Here is a 22,197-nt window from a genome sequence, read left to right as displayed (position 1 = left end):
TAGTCCAGTCTCCCCCTTCCTCTCACACACCCCCACCTACCTTTTTTATGCTTCGCATGCCATTCGCACAGGGATTCACCAACACGAGGCAAACCAAGCGGTGTATGTATGCAGATACCACCAGGTTTATAATCCCCAACTCAACTGTAACTAACCCCATCACACTCGCCCCGTCCACTCGTGTTGCTGCCACCTCACCTCACCCGAGGTGCTATGAGGGAGGTTGATCAGGGGGTCGATAGTTGAGGGAGGGAGACTGTCAGTGTCATCATCCTTCTCAATATAGATACCTTCAACCTCTTCACGGTTTGAAACCCTATGAGACAGGATGGTATAGAATCCCTTACAAGGGGAGTGAAGAGATTCCAATTCTCTCAGTGAAGAGGGTTCAGATTTTCTTTCGTTCACGTGGTTAAAGAGTCACATTCCCCACTCGAGATGAGGTAGGGAGTTTATGATAATGGTTTGGATTCCTCAGGATGACGTCTTTAAAGGCTTCGGATCCCCTCGTTTGAAGGTTCGAATCACATCTGCATGACGTAAAGCTTCAGGCTTTCCACATGATACGGAGGTCCAGCTTATCTCAGTTTAGAGAAAGAATTAAAGATTAACTTTATCCTCCAGACGATAAGGTCTAAGCCTAAGGTCTATCGTTGTTGAAACTCATTTAAAAGTTCAGATTCCCTTACTAATGTGGAAAGGTTCCGATCCTCTGAACTTACTTACCCTAAGATATGACCACCTTTGCAAACCTCTCATAGCCTGAAATAAGGTTAAGTAACTTGAAATAAGATCAAGTAACCTGAAATATGATTCAGTAACCTGAAATAAGATCAAGTAACCTGAAATATGATTCAGTAACCTGAAATAAGATCAAGTAACCTGAAATATGATTCAGTAACCTGAAATAAGATCAAGTAACCTGAATCAACTTCGAAACATACTGGTCAAGACGTAATTAACGAAGTGATAATCAGGATAGAAGATAGATAGATCGTTATCTTGTTATCATTAGATAAGAGAGAGAGAAAAAAAAATGAAAACGCCACCCCGGCTGTGTTATCAACGCCGACCATCTGGTGATAAGGGCCCACCATTTTCTCGTGGCCAGAAACAGTACTTGGCACCACCTGCTGGTCTGTTGTGTTCAGGTCACACTTTCCTGATTATAATTCAATTATGTAAGACACAGGACGACCCCGACCCCCTCTCTACGACCGACCACCCTCTCCCCCCATTTTACGGGGGGCCTCCTGGGACATCGGTGCTATCAGTGGCAGGTATATATGAAGGACTCCTTCTGGAGTAAGATGTGGCTCTTCTGTAGTCGTACTGTTGCCCTATGTAAGGGGGAGTCCTGTAGCACCTTCCTGAACCTTGTATATATATATATATATATATATATATATATATATATATATATATAATTGCCGGTCTATTATATACACAAAGGTATTTTTGCTGGGTAAATTTGTGTCATGTGTACACGTAAGGGCACTTTACGTCACTTTACGTTGGCGACTGTTTGCCACTTATGTAAATTACCGAGATGGAATATATGTATAGATGCATCGTGTGTGTGTGTGTGGTGGAGCCGGGTGTAATCCTATATGACGATACCATAGGGAATCCAAGCCTCTATCATGGTGTGTCCCACCATACAATACTCCCGTCACATGTTGCCACACCAGAGTGCCTCTCTACACTCGTCTTAAGGTCTGTGGGGGGGCGCTCGGCTCGGCCTCCTGACGTCACCAGCCTCACCACCACCACCACATACATCTCTCCTTCAGGAGCAGCAGACACTTCCTCACCCACTCTCCTGAGACATCCTCCCCGTGATCTGAGGTCGACCTTAGAGCATCCTTCACCCCAACACTACTACTACTACTACTACTACTACTACTACTAGTAATACTACTACTGCTGCTATTACTACTACTACTACTACTACTACTACTACTACTACTACTGCTACTACTACTACTGCTACTACTACTACTACTACTACTACTACTACTTCTACTACTACTAGTACTACTACTACTACTACTACTACTACTACTCCTACTACGACTACTACTACTACTAATACTACTACTACTACTACTACTCCTACTAGTACTAGTACTAGTACTACTACTACTACTACTACTACTACTACTACTCCTACTACTACTCCTACTACTACTACTACTAGTACTACTACTACTACTACTACTACTCCTACTACTACTACTACTCCTACTACTACCAATACTACTACTACTACTACTACCTTTCCCTTCCTCCCCAGCAGCCAGTCCGCCGGGCCAGTATAAGAACGATACATCGGGCACTTTTTCCTCCCCATTAGAGGTGGACACAACCTCAATAACCTCATAACAACAACCTCAACTACTGTCTCGGAGTGGGGGAGGTCACTACAGTGGGTCACGTGAGTGGTTTCGTGGTGGTGGTTGGTCAGGGGTTCGTGACTCGGGTAAGGCTCATACACTCGTCTGGTCTTTGGATGGGTCTCTGGTGGGAGTCTACCCCATAGGGTCTCTGGTGGGATGGGTGTTCTTGATGTATGGTTCTTTGTGGTGGTCCGAATCGGCTCTAGGAAGGAAGGAAGGAGGGCGTGTGTGAGGAGAGATGTCGTCGTAAAACAGCAGAAACAGTAGTAACACAGACAAACAAAATAGCCAATACTCTATATATACCTTCCCTGGCCGACGGCACCACACACACACACACACACACACACACACACACACAGAATATCCTCCCCACACACTCGAGAATTTGACTCGTACTGTCTGTGTGGCGAAGCAGATCACTTCGGGGTATCAGTTACCTGGGCGGTGTTCGCTAGGTTAACGAACGCCCAGGGCAGTATTCGCTGGGTTAACGTACGCCCAAGGTGTTCGCTAGGTTAACGAACGCCGAAGGTGTTCGCTAGGTTAACGTACGCCCAGGACGGTGTTCGCTAGGTTAACGTACGCCCAGGGCAGTATTCGCTGGGTTAACGTACGCCCAAGGTGTTCGCTGGGTTAACGTACGCCCAGGGCGGTGTTCGCCAGGCTAACAAACGCCCAGTGGGTTAAAAGCCGCCACGTAGGGTGCTACCCTGTCCCTCCTCCCTTTCCATCCGAAGACGGAGGCATGAACCAGGCTACACGGGTCCTCCATCCGTCCTTGACCTCATCGGCTGTCAAGTTCCCTTCCCTCTGACGCCGTGGGTGTGGCCCGGGTGAGCGAGCGGTGGTCAGGAATTCATACATAAGGACTCATAAAAAAAAACACTCTTCTAGTTTAGGGGAAGTCGACATCTGAGATTCCTACGTGTCTGAACTGAATTTGTGTGTGGAGGGTGGTGTTGTGTGTGGAGGGTGGTGTTGTGTGTGCGGGCCCACACCGCTCACCACGGTGAAGGTTAACCCTGGTGTGTTTACTGTTTGTGTCTGACGGAGAGAGAGAGAGAGAGAGAGAGAGAGAGAGAGAGGTTGGTTTCCTAGACTTATGGTGTTGTCCGCATCAAGTAGCATCTTGTATGTGTTGCATGTCTATACTGATAGATACACACACACAAACACACACATACAAACACACACACCATAGCCAAAGCCAGGTGTGTGTGTGTGTGGTGTGTGTGTGTGTGTGTGTGTGTGTGTGTGTGTGTGTACAGGGATAGCAGGGGAGTGATAGGGGGGTGAGGTGTCAGTCTCGGGATGGAGGGATGGATGGAGGGAGGAAGGTGAAGGAGGAGGAGGGAGGTACACCATAGCCTAAGCCAGGTGTGTGTATGTGTGGTGTGTGTGTGTGTGTGTGTGTGTACAGGGATAGCAGGGGAGTGAGGTGTCAGTCTCGGGATGGATGGAGGGAGGAAGGTGAAGGAGGAGGAGGAGGGAGGTACTACACCAGTCATCGACTCTCAGGGGAGGAACCACACGACTGCCTTACGCGTAGCCCAGTTGATCACCGGGACGAGTCGTCCCTCCTGTGAGCACGTCGCTCGCTCGCTGCTCGTGTTGACTCTCGCTGTCTGACGTACGAGTCGAGTCACTGGATTTTATTGTTTATGATCATTTATGAGTTTTTTTTTATGTTATGTTTTGATGTATATTATTTATTTTGATTTATTGCATAGTATGACAACCACAACACATTGCTGAGATAGCTGATTTTACACAACTCAGACCGTAAAGTTAATGAATTATATATATATATATATATATATATATATATATATATATATATATATATATATATATATATATATATATATATATTGTTAATGCGTTACGGGGAGAGAGTTCTACATTCGTCTTGCCCCGTCTCTTAATTTTGTATATATATGTACCATGAATTTACTCTTGTGTCCCTACACACACACACACACACACACACACACACACACACACCTCTCCTTCGCGTCGTGATTAGCGTTTCTGACCATGAGTCAGCACGGGGCATTCCGGGGTCGGATCCGCATGGGTTCGAATCCTTGACGTGGCAGTCATCGTATACCCAGCACAGGGCTGGTCGATTATTGGGTACCTGGTTGAGGCTGGTGTGTGTGTGTGTGTGTGTGTGTGTGTGTAAATGCCGTAAATAAACACGTAAATTGTACAAGGTTCCCCCCAGCATCAAGGCAATGTCCGATCTCAGTTCCGAGTAGAAAACATTTCATCTTTTTTCTTCCTCCATCATTCCAAATATCAGCAGTTCACATGGTGGGTTGGCTGGGAGACGTGGAGCTGGCCACATACACTCCTCAGTACGTACATCCCCTCACACGCCTCCTCCGCTCTGGTGATCATTGACGTAAAGGCTCCATCAGTCTCCTTTTTGGCCCGTCATTGATGCGAGCTGGAGCGGGCGGACGGTCACACACACACACACACACACACACACACACACACACACTACCGCAGTGTGGAGGGAGCCATTAACACCCACGTAATAGGAGAGTCTGTGATGAGTCTCCTCCCTCGTCTCGCACTCAGCCATCATGACCAATTTCGTGCTTGCGGTTCACACCTAGTTATGATGCTGGTCCGTCAGCCGAGTCTCTATACCCTGGCGGTGTAGTGGGGAGTGAAAGCTACCCCTAGAGCAAGGGAGAGGTGCTTGGGTTGTGGGTAGTTTGAGGAGGAAACAGTTGTTAGCTTGGTTTCCCCCACCGCTAGGGGGAAAAAAAAAGGGGGAAATGTTGAGGTGGAAAAATGACTCGGGTGAAGATTTGTTTGCTGTTGGGTCCATTCTGCCGAAGGAGCGAGATTATGAGTGAGTGTCGTGTTGAGGTCTCGGGATGGGGTGGCGCGGCGGCGGAGGAGGAGGAGGAGGAGGAGAGCACACCACGGCAGAGCCAGCCAGCCAGCGCCGCCCTGCGGGCTACGGGGAGTGAAAACCTCTGGTCACAGCGGGCCGTCCAAGTGAACGCCCCCACGCAAAAAGTGGCCCTCCTCACCTCCGCCACGGCTTTCGCAAGGACCGGTCCGCAGATGGTTGCTGCCAGGCGCCCGAAATGAGGGCTAGGCGGCGGAGCGGCCCACATGGCCCGCTGCCACCACCACCACCACCAACCACGTCTACCACACTCTAGTCCATCCCCAACCATCACCATACACTAGCCCACTCCACCCACCACGGCTGTATATCCGTGCCCGTCGTCCCCATCTCTACCACACCCGTGACCCACTCCTCCACCACCACCGTATCGTGACCCAACCCACCACCCATATGACCCAGACGTGACCCTTCCACCGCATCATGTTGCCACACTCTCCTCACAACCACTCCCACGGGTTCATCCCGACGACCCACCACACACCTAACACTCCCATCCCCACCTCTGGCACAACCACCACCTTGTGACCCACCCTGCCCACCGCCACCACCACTACTGCCCTTTGGCCCACTCTGACGAATACCACACCAGTATCTCGTAGAGGTAGTGTGATAGGTAGATGGGTAGGTAGGTACTTACTTACATACTTAAGAGTACTTACAAGGATGCCCTTGCCTGAAGGTCGTGCTTGCGCCCAGCGCAGGAAAATCTAGCTTTCCTAAGACCCGAGTCATGTGAGATACGAGCGGTCATGTGTTGTGTGTGAGATTGGAGAGACTTGTATATAACTGTGGACTGAAAGCCAGCCAGCAGCGCCCACGTGTGGGTGAGGCAGAGAGAGAGAGAGAGAGAGAGAGAGAGAGAGAGAGAGAGAGAGAGAGAGAGAGAGAGAGAGAGAGAGAGAGAGAGAGAGAGAGAGAGAGAGAGAGCTGCTTGGGTCGCCTGGTACAAAAGTGTACAGCAACTGAACTTTAAGTCCTCCCCACCTCCAGTTTTCCCTCCTCCCCACCCACCCACCAGCTCCCTTCTCCTCACCTCTTAGTTCCTCTCCTTCCTACCCTCCTCCCTCACCCTCATTCTCCCTCCTCCCCACTCCCTAGTTCCTCTCCTCCACACTCTATAGTTCCCTACCTCCTCATCCTCGCACGTTTCTCTTCCCTTCTGTGTTCCTCTTCCTCCTGACTGTCCCATACTCTCCCATCCTCTCTCTTATCTCTTCCGACCATCCTTGTTTCTCCCTCCCTGCTCTGCCTCTCTTTTCCGCCTCCCTGCTTCACCTCTCTGCTCCCCCCCCCCTTCTGCTCTACCCCTCTATTCCACCTCTTTCCTGCCCATCTTTGCTCCTCCTCTTTGTTCTTCCTCTTTGCCTTATCTCTCTCCGCTCCACCCCCCTCCCTGTTCCACCACAGATGTTCATTTTTACCACTCAGCTGTTGGTAGGGTCAGTGTGAATGGGTGGGCCACGGGAAGGTACACTGGAGAAAGAGATAACCACTGCGTACATAGGCATGCTATTTGTTTGATTGGTTTGTGTGTGTGTGTGTGTGTGTGTGTGTGTGGTATGCTGGATACGTATTTTAGGTGACTTCCTTTTACTAGCTTCTTCGGCTGGCCTTGAGCTGTTTAGCTTGCACGATTCAAGGGGTCAGGTCGAAGGCCAGCCATCTTCATTGTGCACTCATCTTAAAAATACCTACATGTTCACTACACCCTTATCTTCACTACACAGTCGTCACAGATGGCCTTTGACCTGGACTGTTTAGATCTCTGACCTGACGTAATGAGGATGAAGTAGAAGGCCCTCCTCCACTGTTCCCTCATTTCCAATCCAATATCCCCTCACTATACCCTTTGACAGGAGACGGATACACAAACACACAGATCCTGAACTCTACCCTTAATATATGGCATATCTCCGGCAGGATAGTTGTATGGGTGTGTGTGTGAGTAGCGATGTTCTTTGTTGGTTTAGGAAGGAGGTTGGCTTGGTTAAGCTTTGTTGCATTGTGTGTATCGATGGATGATTGGAGTCTCTCTCAGGGCTTTGATATTCCGAGAAAACCAATTGTATTCCATAGTTGTGCAGCCGTGGAAGTACTGGATATCTACGTAGTCTATGTTGTCCTTGTCCCTTGTTTTTTTCACTTTGGAGGCTCCAGTTACGAACGTCAGTCCACATCAAGGCCGGGCCTTAATTGAAATACAGAGACGATTACGAAAGGTAAAAAGAAGAGACAAGGGAAAGTATTTCCGAATTTTGAAGGAATTGAAAAACCTGGCTTTTATTAAAGGTGCCAGGTCGTATTCGTTGGGAATGACATGAGAGGGTAGAGAGTTCCAAAGCTTCGATCGAGATGTAGGGAAAGAAACAGTTTTCAAAACGGCCCACCCTTGAGTTGCCGACGGCCACACAGTAATCATGTGACGCCAACTCACGGAAACAGAATCCAAAGTAATGATGCCAATACGAGTTTCTTTTTTTCCTCTCATTCATTATAAGATTTGTACCAATTTTTTAAGTCATTAGTATTGCTCCTAGGTATTTCGATGTAGGGATTTTTTTTATATGTGATAAATTGCTGTTTTGTTTGGTACCTTCTTTCCCATCAGCAAACGTAATTTGGAGGCGATTCATGAGAGCAGTGGGAGTTGGTGAATATGGTGAGGATCACAGCCTTTACCGGGTTTAATGTTTTGCCTCTCAGAAGAAAATGCCAAAATCCGTCCAGGGTAGTCATGCGTGCCTCCACTTGTGCGAATCATGTGTTGACACATTGTGTACTTCATCAAGGTTCGTGATGTTATTGTGTGGCCCAGGATTTCCAGCTCTTCTGTGTGTGTCATCCCCCTGCCCTGTATGGGTATGTTGCTTGGCGTTATACTCCCGAGCTCCGAGACTGAGGAGTTCTATACCTTTCCGCTGTTTCGATGGGTGTGTTCAGGATGTTTAAGGAAGCTGCACTCTCTCTCTCTCTCTCTCTCTCTCTCTCTCTCTCTCTCTCTCTCTCTCTCTCTCTCTCTCTCTCTTCTCGAGTGTGGTCGTCTGCGCTAAAAACGTCCTGGCTGATGTACCCGACTGGTGGTGGTGGGTTTGGGAGGTTGGAGGGGAAGAAAGTCTGCGTTGTAGGTTATGAATAGCGTCGGTGACAGGACGCTGCCCTGGGGGACACCACCTCTCAAAGTTGTTGCAGTGTTGATGGTGACTGCGTCGCGGGGATGCTTTGGTTTCAGGCGATGCATAGTAGTGTCCCGAGGGGATGTCTGGCATGTCTGATTGTAATGGTTCATACTGTAGACCCCTCGTGCGTCGTACGTATTTATGTCTCTTTAAATGATTGTGTCTCTGGCAACTACAAATTATCTGCAGCGAGTGCAATTGCAGAGGTGGTTCTTCTTCTACCCACTCCGGAGGCCACATAGTTGTTGCTGGTATTGCAATAATGCAGGCACTTCAGTTTATCATAAATTATCCATTTTCTCTCAAGAATAAACTTTTGCTGTCCGAAAAAAAAAAATCTGAGATGTTTGTTCTCAAGATGCCATTATCTCAGTCTAAGGTTAATTATTCTCACTAATATTCTCCCGGATATTTCTTAAGAAGGAATATGGGTCGGTAATTCTTAGGGGGTGAGCATCAAACATTCATAGCTTAGCTATCCTTGTTACCTTCGCTTCTTTTCACTTCAGGGTAAAGTGTTCTGCGTGAAGTATAGTGTCGTGGACGTTGTAAAAGGGGTACGATGGCATATTCTTTTCTTTTTTTCTTTTCTAGTGGTCATGTTTATTTGTGTGGAGTCTATTTGGCTCCTTCCTACAGATGTGTTGTTAGTCTTCAGTACAGCCGTGCGTAGCTCTGCTATTTCCTGGGGATATGTTCTTGGTGTTCAGTACAGCTGTACGTAGCTCTGGCATGTTGATCCTCAGTGAGAGGCGGTTGTCAAAAGTCGTCATGGGGGGAGACAGCCTTTGTGAGCGTCTGTGGTCTGGGGTGAGGTGGTTCTTCTTCTTCTTCTTCTTCTTCCCCTGATCTTCGTCAGTCAAACATTTCTTTTTTCCCCTCGGGTCTTTGGATATATTTTCTCGTTTTCTTTCAGCCTTTGTTAGCGTCTGTAATCTGGGGTGAGGTGGTTCTTCTTCTTCTTCTTCTTCCCCTGATCTTCGTCAGTTAAACATTTCTTTTTTCCCTTGGGTCTTTGGATATATTTTCTCGTTTTCTCTCGGGTGTGATTCTGGACAGAGATATCCGTGTGTTGATGGATTCGTCCTCCATCCCTTTGGTCTTGATCAGTTATGTTGTTATTGACTGTCGGAGGTTCGGTGCCATCTCGAGGCTTCCATTGAAGTCGTCTAGCCTCCTGCCAAGACTTTATTCTTTTCTCATTTTTCGTACTTTTGTGTCAGAATGTTGGTCCTGTTTTTCAGTGGATGTTGTGATCAACTTTTTAATGTCAGCTGAAGATCTTTATGCTGTAGGTGCAGGGCGTATGTTTCTCCGTGGGTGTGGGCGTGGGTATGGGCGTGGGTGTGGGCGTGGGTATGGGCGTGGGTGTAAGTGTGATTATGGGTGTGGGAATGGGCATGGGTGTGGATGAATATGTTGGTGAATCGGCGTTTGGTTTCTCCCTCCTGCGTCCTACCCTCTCCTTTCTCATCTCTCCCTATCCCGTCCCTCCCAACCCTGTACTTCCCACCCTACTATCCCCCATTCTCTGTCCCTTCCACACCTGTCCCTCCTTCCTATATTCCTTCTGTCCCTTGCCCTCCCTCGCTCCCTTACTCCTCGCTTTCTGTCCTTCCCTTCACTGACCCTCCCTCCCATGTCCTTCCCTTCTTTTTCTTCTTCTTCTTCTTCTTCTTCTTCTTCTTCTTCTTCTTCTTCTTCTTTTTCTTCCTCCTCTTTTCTCTTCATCCTTCTCCTCCTCCTTCTTCATCCTCTTCTCTCCTTCTTCTTCTTCTTCTTCTTCTTCTTCTTCTCCTTCTCCTTCTTCTTCTTCTTCTTCTTCTTTCTTCTTCTTCTTCTTCTTCTTCTTCTTCTTCTTCTTCTTTTCTCCTTCTTCTTCTTTTCTTCTCTTCTTCTTCTTCTTCTTCTTCTTCTTCTTCTTCTTCTTCTTCTTCTTCTTCTTCTTCTTCTTCTTTCCTCCCTCATCTTCTTCTTTCTGCCTTCACTCTCTTGCCCATCCTCTCATCCTCCCCCTAGCCCTTATCGAAGGCCTCGCGTCATCATATCAGTGCTTTAATGTGCAGACGATAAGGAAGCGTCATCTAGCTGATAACAGAATGAGGAAAAAGGCTGACAACAAAGAAAGAATGAATATGATGGTATCAGGGTTACGACTGGTGGCCATCAAGCGCTCGTTTCCAAGAACACGGTATATGTATATGTATTCAGAGCCCAAATGATTGCAATTGAACCCCGTACTCGCATACATTCAGTTGTATACTTATACATGAAGAGGATTCATACTTATACACTTGGGTTTCTTCCAACGCCTCTCTGGTTCTCTAAGACTTTGGTGAAGGATTCCTTAGTCCTCAAGGAGGCAGCCCTGGTCCTCTAGGATTACGGTGAAATCCTTCCCTCCTGCATTACCTTTCAAGAGAGAACGTGCAGAGGAAAGGAGCCAAATAAGGATGTATCCTCTACGGCCTAGTCATCTATGCCTGACGCTGACTCGCTAAGGCGGGAAACGGCGACTAAGCACAGACACAGAACCTTATCCGAAAGACGGGTGCGCATCCCAGGATCAGGTCCTCTGCGCAGGTTCAGGTCCTTAGGCTAGGTTCAGGTCCACAGCATAGGTTCAGGTCCTCAGCCCACGTTCAGGTCCTCAGTCCAGATTCAGGTCCTCAGGCCCAGGTTCAGGTCCTCATCCTAGACACAGGTCCTCAGCCTAAGCACAGGTCTTCGGCTTAAGGTACAGTTCGTCAGCCTGGGTACGGCAGGCCCACTCGAAGTAAAGTGACAAGACCTAAATTTTACGAGGCCAGAAATAAAAGGAAAAAGTTTATATCTACAATTCCAGGTGTGGGCTTGGGTATGCAAGTTCATGTCATGATCTGTTGTACAGTTGTCACACCTAAGGTCACAGGTGAACTGGTCGTGTGGCTCCGGACTTTCGAAATACCCTGTAATGTGTGAGAGAGGTTTTCAGACGGGGGTGTGACAAATTAAATGTATCCCTGCTGATAGATGATGTAGATATCTGTATACCTGCTGATAGATAATGTAGATAGATATGTACCTGCTGATAGATAATGTCCTGATGGCGATGGTATCTATCTCATCCTGGTTTTGAAACCGCTTCCTGAGCACGGTCGTCTCGTACCTTCATTGAGATTTAGCTCTCAATAGACTTTGACGGTTTCGAAGCAGGTATCCGAAATAACCTGTGGTGGCTTTTGGCAGTAAAGCTGGACTATGAAAAGCTTAAGCTCTATGCACGCACAGACTTTGCACATGTGGTCCGCATCCAAGCAATCGCCAGGGGTTAAATTGGGGTTCGAAAAAGGAATTTGAAACTATCTGTCCAGTTCACATTAAAAAGATTCAGAAAAGTTGTATAAAGTATTCAATGCTCTTGATCTGCTGTGCTTTTGTTATGGACGTCATGTGACTCTCAGGTTCGCTCTTGGGGGGAGAGGGTGTTTGACGTTGAAGAACCAGAGGATCGAGTCTGGTCTCCATTATATATATTTTTTTTTTTGTCGCCTGCAGAGGTGTGTGTCATCGCCAAGACGAGTTTATGTTGCTTTTTTGTGTGTTTTTTTCTCTAGGACGCCTCACTTCAAAGTCGTAAATATTGTACAATATATGACGGATGGGGAAGAATTAGTTCTTCATCAGAGAATCTATTGCCATGTTGGTTATTGTCTAAGTTATGTTGACGGAACGTAACTTTTTTTTTTCCCCAGGTGTTGTGATGTGTAGGTAGAGAGAGTTGTGTGTGTGTGTGTGTGTGTATGTGCGTACAGGTAAGAAGTGATCCGGTATTGCAGGTTAGCCAGTGGTGTGCTATACTGCCTACCTACCTACCTGCCTGCCTGCCCGCCACTGAGGTAACTTTGTCAGTGGGATATTGCTAGCCACTCTGGTGAACTGAGGGTAGCCAGCTGGATCCCACACGTCCTCAGAGCAACACTATCTGTCACTAATGCTTACTGTTGTTACTATACTATAAGCACTGCGTGTTGTGACTGTGAGAGTGTGGCAGCATCTAACGCAGCCATGAATGGTCCTACCGAACTCGACATTGGCGTCTTGGAGACGCTGAGGGAAGGGGACGACTCGCCTGAGGAGCTGGTGACTCCCACCCAGCCAGTGGTACTGTTGGAGGGCGTGAGCGAGGTGCCCTGCTGGAACAACACCCCGCCCCAGGTCTGCATTACCAACTGGAGCACCGCCAGCGGCCCCTCCAGTGGCACCTGTTCTCCACACTCACGCTCGCCCTCCCTCATCTCCGTGTACTCCGACCTGTCCTGGGGAGATGGCTTGATCACCTCAGCCACCGATGACACCAGGTCCCTCTCCAACAGTTCCCTCGAGCCCAATCACCGCCGCTTTCGTCATTCGTCCACGTCCGTTGCCCACTGCCCCGGTTCCAACGAACAGAAGCTGGCCGCCGCCCGACTCTGCGCCTCCCAGGAACACCTCGGACAAGAGGGCGACCCCACGAAGAGGAAGCACTCCCTGAAGAGCATGTTCCTCGACATGTTTCATCCGGAGTCTGGCCGGCGGATGAGGTCCTCATCCAACATCGAGGACCGCCAGAGGTCGCCCTCGCAGGGAGAATCGGCCGTCAAGAAGCTCATCTCCAAGATACGGTCGCGCTCCCACAGCGACCTGCTCGATTCGAAGAGCCGCAGTTCCTCGTGCAGTAGCGTGGATCGCTACGCGGAACAGAAGGAGGCGGAAGTCAGCTTAAACCCCAAGGTCAAAGTCCGAGACGTGCGCACGGAGGACGCGGTCCCAGCGACGGCCATCAACACTCGGCTGGTGGGCCGATACCGCAAGCACATCGCCATCCAGAAGAAGCGGCGGTGGAGCGCCTTCGAGCAGCACGTGCTGAAGAGTCGGGGTCAGCGGCCCGAAGGGATCTCAGAGGACTCAGTGCCGCTCGGTTATGTCCAAGAGGGCGAAGGGCCAGGGCGGTGGGTCGTGACGCTCGAGACCACGGGAGAAACCTCGACGGACAAGGGGAAGGAACCTACCGACGCAGCCGATGACGACGACCACCACCACCCTCCTCGCGACCTGACCCACCAGAAGAGACTGCTGAGTAGGACCCGCTCCAACTCGGAGTCGGCCATCCTCGCCTTGGAGAAGAAGCGGAAGCGGAGTTTTCTGCCCAAGGACTCGAGGGTGATCAACCGGCTGAGGGACTTCCACCGCAACAAGAAAAACCAGACGACGCGAGGCAGTCTGCCCACCCTCCTGGTGGAGAAACAGGTGGGGGGTTACCCGCAAGCCGATCACCCCAACGCTGAGCCAAAGCTGAGGAAGAGCAGCGAGGAGATCCTGAACCAGGAGAACCTCTCGGTCCCCCACTACGCCGAGGACGACCACAACAACAGGACCTCCCGCGCTCAGTCCCTTGCACAACCTGACGGAGTTTGCGGTCGAGGATTACTTCGGCCAGGAGATAGACCGCAGGTTCTCCGAGGACGACGTGGACTCGGTGCACATCCTGAGGCACAGCGACAAGAGAACCTGTCGCCTTACCTGAACGAGGGTCACTCCAGGAACCGCCGACATCGCTTCTCCATCGACCACTTGTGGAGCGTCTTCAGGTTAGTCTTCGTGGCTCACTGGTCCCAGACTGTGGCGCTAATGGGTTGTTATCGTTTGGCCACTGGTCCCAGGTTGTGGCCAGTAGGTTGTTACTGTTCGTTTATCGACCGTATTTTCACGTGTTTATGTTTGGAATGTCTCACTACCAGGTCTGTATACGAGGACAGGTAGTCCTTTCTGTCTCTTGTAATCTGTATTACGCTTTTCCCTTAATTTATATTCATCACGTATCTTAATGTTTCATCAGTTGTATTTATGTTTCCTTTTCAGGTTTAGCTTTTTCAGTTCGCTCACGCCTCGGTCATCTTTTATATATATTATGTTTTGCAGATTTTCTTCTCCCTCTCCCCGTATCTCTTAGTTTATTTATTTACTATCATCAAAATCTTCATAGACTACACAGGTCTTATGTATACAAGTTACAAAAAAAAAAGTATCTAAATAAATATACCGAAAGAATTCACATGATATACACACCCAGACTGCGAGAGGTAAGTGTATGCAAAAAAAAAAAAAGTATTGACTATTTTTTGACGATATATTTGCCGAATACAGATTGGCATTGTTGCAATATCTTTTTTTTTCCCCCCTTTCTTTCCTCCTGGAATCATATGATATTCCTTACGGAAACTTCCAGATATTCGCCCTGAATATTTTTCCTGTGGGAATATATAAGGGTTTCTGGATCATTTCACCTACGTAACACCACAGATTGATCAGAAGTACGTAACAGACTAACGTTGTGTAGATACCATTTTCTATGTGTTGGCGTGGAGGAAATCCCCGCGCGGGAGGTATGACTTCGCTAAATGTGAATGTTTGACGGTGTAGCAACTGCACTGAGCTACACTGTAGCTCTGCCTTGCTCTCCCGGAACCCTCATGTAGATCCCAGAATTTTAAGAAAGATGATTATCGTAACTTTATCTGTGGTTACCTATATATATATATATATATATATATATATATATATATATATATATATATATATATATATATATATATATATATATATATATATATTTATTTTTTTACTTTGTCACTGTCTCCCGCTTTAGCAAGGTAGTGCAAGGAAATACACGAAAAAATGGCTCATCCCACCCACATACACGTGTATATACATACCCGTCCACACACGCATATGTACATACCTATACATCTCAACGTATAAATATATATACACACACAGACATATATACACATATGTACATAATTCATACTGTCTGCCCTTATTCATTCCCGTCGCCACCCCGCCACACATGAAATGACAACCACCTCCCCCTGCATGTGCGCGAGGTAGCACTAGGAAAAAGACAGCGACAAAGTTTATTAAAAGATATAAAAAGAAAAAAAAATGATTAGTAATATAATGATAATAATGATGATATTAATGATAATAATAATAATGATAATAATAATAATAATAATAATAATAATAATAATGATATTAATGATAATAATAATAATGATAATAATAATAATAATAATAATAATAATGATGATATTAATGATAATAATAATAATGATAATAATAATAATAATAATAATAATAATAATAATAATGATGATATTAATGATAATAATAATAATAATAATAATAATAATAATAATAATAATAATGATGATGATATTAATGATAATAATAATAATGATAATAATAATAATAATAATAATAGTAATAATAATAATAATAATAAGAATAATAATAATAATAATAATTCACACTAAGCAACAGAAACCGAGATGTGGTCGATATTTAAAAATAAAAGAAAAGAAAGAAAACGGTCTTGGAAACACATAATCGATTGGTTACTTTGACAAGATCTTCATACACCAATGCTCCCTCCCTTCCCTCACCCTACACATTCTCCCCCTCCCTTCCACCAGCCACCTACAGCACCCCCAACTCCTTCCCCCTCAACCCGCAGCTATACACACCCTCCCCGACCCTGACCTTCTCCACCCCCCCACTTGATAAAAGACCCACTGAGAGCAATTAGAAGAAGTGAAATTGTGAGTAAGAGATCCCGACCTGGGTTTAAGGGCATTATTTGGGAAGGAGGACTGTATAGGGAGGGAGGGGCAGGGCGGGTCGTCACCCCACTTAGGGTAATGGGAAACATACCAGCCACGTTGGGGTCAAGGCGGAAGGGGGGGGAGGGGGTGGGGAGCAGCAGAAGGGGAAGAGCTCACAGCTCTCTGGTGGGGGGGTGGAGGGGGGTTCCTGAGTGATATAGGGAGGAGCAGCTTAGTGTCTGGAGGAGGAGGTGAGAGACGAGTATATATATCATACAAACCTCCATCAGCCAGGCTCGAACCCGGGACCTTATGCGTGGAAGGCGGGAGCGCTACCGCCTACCACACATAAGGTCCCGGGTTCGAGCCCAGCTGTTGGAGGTTTGTATGTCCTATGGAAGTGCGCGTTCATATGCCCTAATATATATGTATTAAAGTACTAGACTCCTTCGGAAAGATAGATAGATAGATGGATAGATAGATAGAAAGAGAGAGAGAGAGAGGGAGAGAGAAACGACTGGGAGAACAGTTGTATTTCAAGCGCAAATTTTTGGTCGACATCCAAATGAAGAAAAATCTCTCTCGTTTATTTACCTTTAGAAGAACTTGAGGTTTTCTTCGCTGGACGGACTCAAGACGTATGAATGGCTCTGTGAGAGAGCGGGGGAATGTCAAGTGGCAGGTGGGTGAGGCAAGACAGATCGAGGCGTGCCCCACAAGGTAACATCAACTTGGTCGCACGATATTCTCAAGAGAAGGAAAAGACATTCTCGAAAGTACGAGGTGTAGTAAGCCAGGCCAGGCACTCGAGACGAAGGAAATGGTAGAGACAAGCAAGGCGCTTAAGACAAACAAAACAATCAGAAGGAAATGGTAAAGACAAACAGACACCTAAGATGAACATAGCCCTCACAATGTATAGACAAACAAAGCGCTCAAGACAAATACAACACATAAGGGGAAAGAAATACACGAGATGAACAAGATCGAAAAAAAAAACATTCAAAACAAATAAGACATTTTAAAATTTTTTAAAGAAAATTGATACATAGAAGCCGCAAAGACTCTCAAGGCGAATAAATTATTCATCAAAGTCAGGGAAAAATATAAAAATAAAGGGAAAAAACGAAGTACTCAAAGGAAAGAAAGAAAAATACATTTATTTATTACACAATGATGATAGAAGAGGACCAAGCAACACCCTTGTGATGTTCGTGAGAGAGTTCACACCGAAGGACAAAGTATCGCTTAAGAACATCTGAATATACAAAAAAAAGAACTGGAAATTTCGGTTCAGATTTTGATAGATTAATTCAGAAGTGCAGACTCGGATGCGTTCGGTAAGACCGCCCAAGAGATGATCGGACGAAAACGTTGATATCTTGACGCTGATTGGATGAAAGCGTTGATATCTTGACGCTGATTGGATGAAAGCGTTGATATCTTGACGCTGATTGGATGAAAGCGTTGATATCTTGACGCTGATTGGATGAAAACGTTGATATCTTGACGCTGATTGGATGAAAGCGTTGATATCTTGACGCTGATTGGATGAAAACGTTGATATCTTGACGCTGATTGGATGAAAGCGTTGATATCTTGACGCTGATTGGATGAAAGCGTCTTGAATCTCATTCGACGGGAACGCAGACATCTGGACCCTCATTAGATGGGAGGAAAAAAGGAGGATCGCCACAGTCATTTGAGGGACACCTGAAGCATTTTAGTCAGTGCCTCGGACGTTTCATAATGGCTGACACTGCTATACCTCTCTTATGTGTACACAAGGCAAGTTGTCGGTACAATGGACCTCACCGAAATGAAACACTAGGACGCCCGAATTCCCCCCCCCCTCTCGATTTAACACCATTATGCTTTTAACCTTATCCAGTCCCAGTGCTAGGCATCTCTACCCCACGCTGCAGCAAGGTGTTTCGCCTCATTATATACAGTGAAGGGTACAGCAGGGAGGCGTTCTTGGTCATGGCCAACTAGAGTGAGGTGTTCCGTTCCATTCGTCTCATCCCTCACCACTTGCATAGCTCACTTTATCAGTACATCCGTCCTCACTGCCCAGGTCGCACGTCCGACTCTCCCACACTAGCCAGTCGTCCTTGCTGCAGCTGCTGTCTGTCCACTTGCTCGCCCTCTGTTGTGTTCTGTCCTGTTCTGTCCTCCTCCTCCCACCACTTAACCCATCTGTCTGTTTTTTTGTCTGTCCATTTGTCCACTTAACCAGCCGCCATCTGTCTGTCTCTTGTCTGTACGTTTGTCCCCCCTCCCCCTCCCTCCCCTCCCTCTCTCTTCCCTGTCGTCTGTCTTATGTGTCTCTGGTCGTCCGTCTATCTGTCTCCTCTCACTAGTCGTTCTGTCCATCTTTTCCCTGCATCTTTAGCGTTCGTTCGTCCCCAGTTTCCGTTCCTCCGCTCCCTCGCCCACATTGGCTTGTCATCGGACCGTCTACCCTTGGCTGTCCCCGGTCCAGTTTGCCCTTCCCGACCTTCCCGGGACTCTTACCAGTCCTTGATCTTGTATCATCTGTCTATCTGTTCCCAGTCTTGTGTTGTCTGTCTGTTTCTCCCACATATTTTTGTCGTCTGTCTGTCTGTCCTGAATCTTCCGTTGTCTGTCTTATCTGTCCTGGATATTTCGTCGTCTGACTGTCTCTCCTATATCCTTGATTGTTTACGTAGCTATATTATTATTTGTTGTCTGTCTGTCTGTCTTGTCTCTCTGTCCTGAATCTTTCGTCGTCTATCTGTCTATCCTTAATCTTTCGTCAGATATCTGTCTCTATTCCAATCTTTCGCCGTCCGTAAATCACTCCTCACTCTCATATCGTCTTGTCTGTCTTCCCTCTCAGTCTCCTGTCCTTCATGTGACTGTAACCCCGTCAATCTCCAATTACCCACAGTCCGTCGACCCTCCTCTCCCAGTTAGCATCAGTCAACACCGCCACTCACCCCCACAGTTCGTCGGCCTTCCTCTCCCAGGTACCACATCAGTCAACACCGCCACTCACTTGTGAAGGAGACGCGACCAGAGACTCTATATAAGTCATGGAGTGTCTCTGTGGTCCTTTTTTACTCTCCACATGCCTCATGTTCCCCTCCACGGACGAGAGATCCCGAATAATGGAATGGCGGACCTGCATTCCGCAAACAGGACCAGGACCTGAAGACCTCCAGCCTCATAAAACCATGAAGAGAGACGAAAAAGATATATATATATATATATATATATATATATATATATATATATATATATATATATATATATAGCCCTGGGGATAGGGGAGAAAGAATATTTCCCACGTATTCCCTGCGTGTCGTAGAAGGCGACCAAAAAGGGAAGGGAGCGGGGGGCTGGAAATCCTCCTCTCTCGTTTTTTCTTTTAATTTTCCAAAAGAAGGAACGGAGAAGGGGGCCAGGTGAGGATATTCCCTCAAAGGCCCAGTCCTCTGTTCTTAACGCTACCTCGCTAACGCGGGAAATGGCGAATAGTATAAAAAAAAGAAATATATATATATATATATATTCGTCTCCTTTTATCGCGCATACTTATCGCTAAAGAATTCTGTCGGACCCGTTTAACATTATCGTTTATAACGAAAACCACATTGGCTGTCAGTAACTGATTTATCATCGTCTGCGAATTTTTACACTTTGAAGTTTCTTCCTCCCTGGCTGTTGTGGCCTCCATCATCTAGAACTGAAGGGGAGACGGAAAGGTTAGTGGTAATCTAAGACGCATTTTTATGTCTCGCCTTTGGGTAAATTCTTGATACATTCGATAAAACTCCGGACGAACAAGATTTATTTTCTTTTTTTTTTTTTCTTCACCATGTTTGTAACGCTTTGTTGATGGTTTTAGTGGCTGGTCGTGTTGTTATGTGTACACTTTGCTCCTCCCTCAGTACTCTGAGAGAGAGAGAGAGAGAGAGAGAGAGAGAGAGAGAGAGAGAGAGAGAGAGAGATCAGAACTAGATTACTCTTTAGGAATCAATTTGTTTTGATAATTACGTACTTCATCGCTCTTAGTGTCGTATGAGGACAAAAATGTCATGGTCTGTCCCTGGAAAGACATTCTGTAGTTTCGCTCTGGTTTTAATTAGTTTCGCTATTGTTTTAACGACCAGTTTCGCTCTGGTTTTAACGACTAGTTTCGCTCTGGTTTTAACGACCAGTTTCGCTCTGGTTTTAACGACCAGTTTCCCTCTGGTTTTAACGATCAGTTTCGCTCTGGTTTTAACGATCAGTTTCGCTCTGGTTTTAACGACTAGTTTCGCTCTGGTTTTAACGCACATTGAGTCGAAGAATTTGTTTATACTGGAAATCTTCTTGTTTACAATTTTTTGTTTAGGGGTCATTTTCCCTCAGTAAACAGGCATATAGTTAAAGTGACCTTGATCATTTTTCGTACAGCACGTGAGCCGTGGCCTGAGTTGAATGGGTTCTGATACATGAGATGTACACAAAGGGAATGACTGGTTCTGTTGTCTTGATATAGAACTACGTCGCTCCTTGGAACATGATGGTTACGACTGCTGATTACGACGGTACGACCCTTGATTACGACGGTACGACCCTTGATTACGACGGTACGACCCTTGATTACGACGGTATGACCCTTGATTACGACGGTATGACCCTTGATTACGACGGTATGACCCTTGATTACGACGGTACGATCCTTGAATACGACGATACGACCCTTGATTACGACGGTATGACCTTTGATTACGACGGTACGACCCTTGAGCACAACTGTACGACCCTTGATCACAACGGCACGACCCTGATGCATAACGGGATGACCTTTGACCTGAGACTCTTACGGTGTCAGGTCAAAGGACAAAGGTCATAATACTTATGGATGTCACCGACCCTTTCCCACAAGGTCAAGGGTTGAACATGATCCGTGTTGATTCACCAGTCCCCACACACTCTATGTACCGTATATGTACCGTATATGTACTAACCATAGCTCTCGTCCTAACGATGTCCAGCATACATTCATCAATTGTCCGTTTTCCTTGGACAATTCACTTAGACAAATGGGAGCAAAGGTAATGTTAATTTGTCTAGGTGAAATGTTGGTGAAAATAGATATACAATGAATAAGCAACAGGGCGTCCGTAGGGTAATTACTCTCAAAAAGTTTCATCAGAAGATCAGGATCAAAAGGCGAGTGGATTGCTCTTACCACAATGGGTTTGAAAAGCTTCAGTCTGCCAGGCAACAGTAAACACATGAAGGTCTGGCGAACAACATTCACAGCGATTCATTGAATGAACCAATTGGGTCAATATTTGATATTTTCTTTACAAGGAATTCCTCTCGAATTTAACGAACCAATTGGTCTGTTTGTGTGTGAGTTATCATAAACTCCCAGACGAATTGTATGAAATCTCATGACTGTCGAATATGACTGCTACAGGAAGACATATATATACATAAAAAGAAATTAGGTGTCAACAAATTGATTAGGTTTATATAACGTATATACATTCGTTCTGAGACGTACATCCTCATCTGTGTGCCATCATCACCACCTTCCCGTATCACTTGAAAAAAGGGCCACTTAAAACCAGCCATCACTTCACCCAACACTGACCTTCATATATTACTTTTCAGGCCAACAAAGGCCAGGTGTATCTTGCAACTCCGTCAGCTTACGAGGATAAACTGCGAGAGACGAAAAAAAAAGGGAGAAAAATAAATAAATAAAGCCCTCTGGTGACCAGACCTACGCATGGACAAGGACAGAGAATCGGAAAGCAAAGTTATATTTTATCGACAGATATAATGTTATAGGACTTATTTAGCCGGGAGAAAGTGAGGGAGGGAGGGAGAGAGAGAGAGAGAGAGAGAGAGAGAGAGAGAGAGAGAGAGAGAGAGAGAGAGAGAGAGAGAGAGAGAGAGGTGTAAAGGAAGGAAGAGGAATTCTTTATCTTCCTCACCACTATATCCTTATGTTCTGCATGTGTTCGACAGATGACATCCTCGTGTTCAGTCTATATAAGTGTTCAGGAGACTTAGAGGTTCATGTGTTCCTT

General features: G+C 46.4%; 1 protein-coding gene across 4 annotated transcripts in view; it reads left to right on the top strand.

Annotated features, from left to right (window-relative positions):
• The window catches only part of mtd (TLD domain-containing protein mustard), a 756,074-nt gene that overhangs the window by 3,017 nt on the left and 730,860 nt on the right, over positions 1 to 22,197 (top strand). For 3 of the 4 annotated variants that reach the window (XM_071696920.1, XM_071656180.1, XM_071656091.1), the window contains exon 2: positions 12,248 to 14,122. In XM_071696920.1, the coding sequence (XP_071553021.1) occupies positions 12,561 to 14,122 (1,562 nt within the window). In that variant the 5' untranslated portion in view covers positions 12,248 to 12,560. Of the gene's footprint in view, positions 1 to 12,224; positions 14,123 to 22,197 lie in introns of those variants that run through there. The other variant, XM_071696985.1, reaches the window with a different exon arrangement.

This window comes from Panulirus ornatus, chromosome 1 (genome assembly GCF_036320965.1).
Source record: "Panulirus ornatus isolate Po-2019 chromosome 1, ASM3632096v1, whole genome shotgun sequence".
NCBI classification, from domain to species: Eukaryota; Metazoa; Arthropoda; class Malacostraca; order Decapoda; family Palinuridae; genus Panulirus; species Panulirus ornatus.
This window is presented reverse-complemented; position numbering and strand designations above follow the sequence as displayed.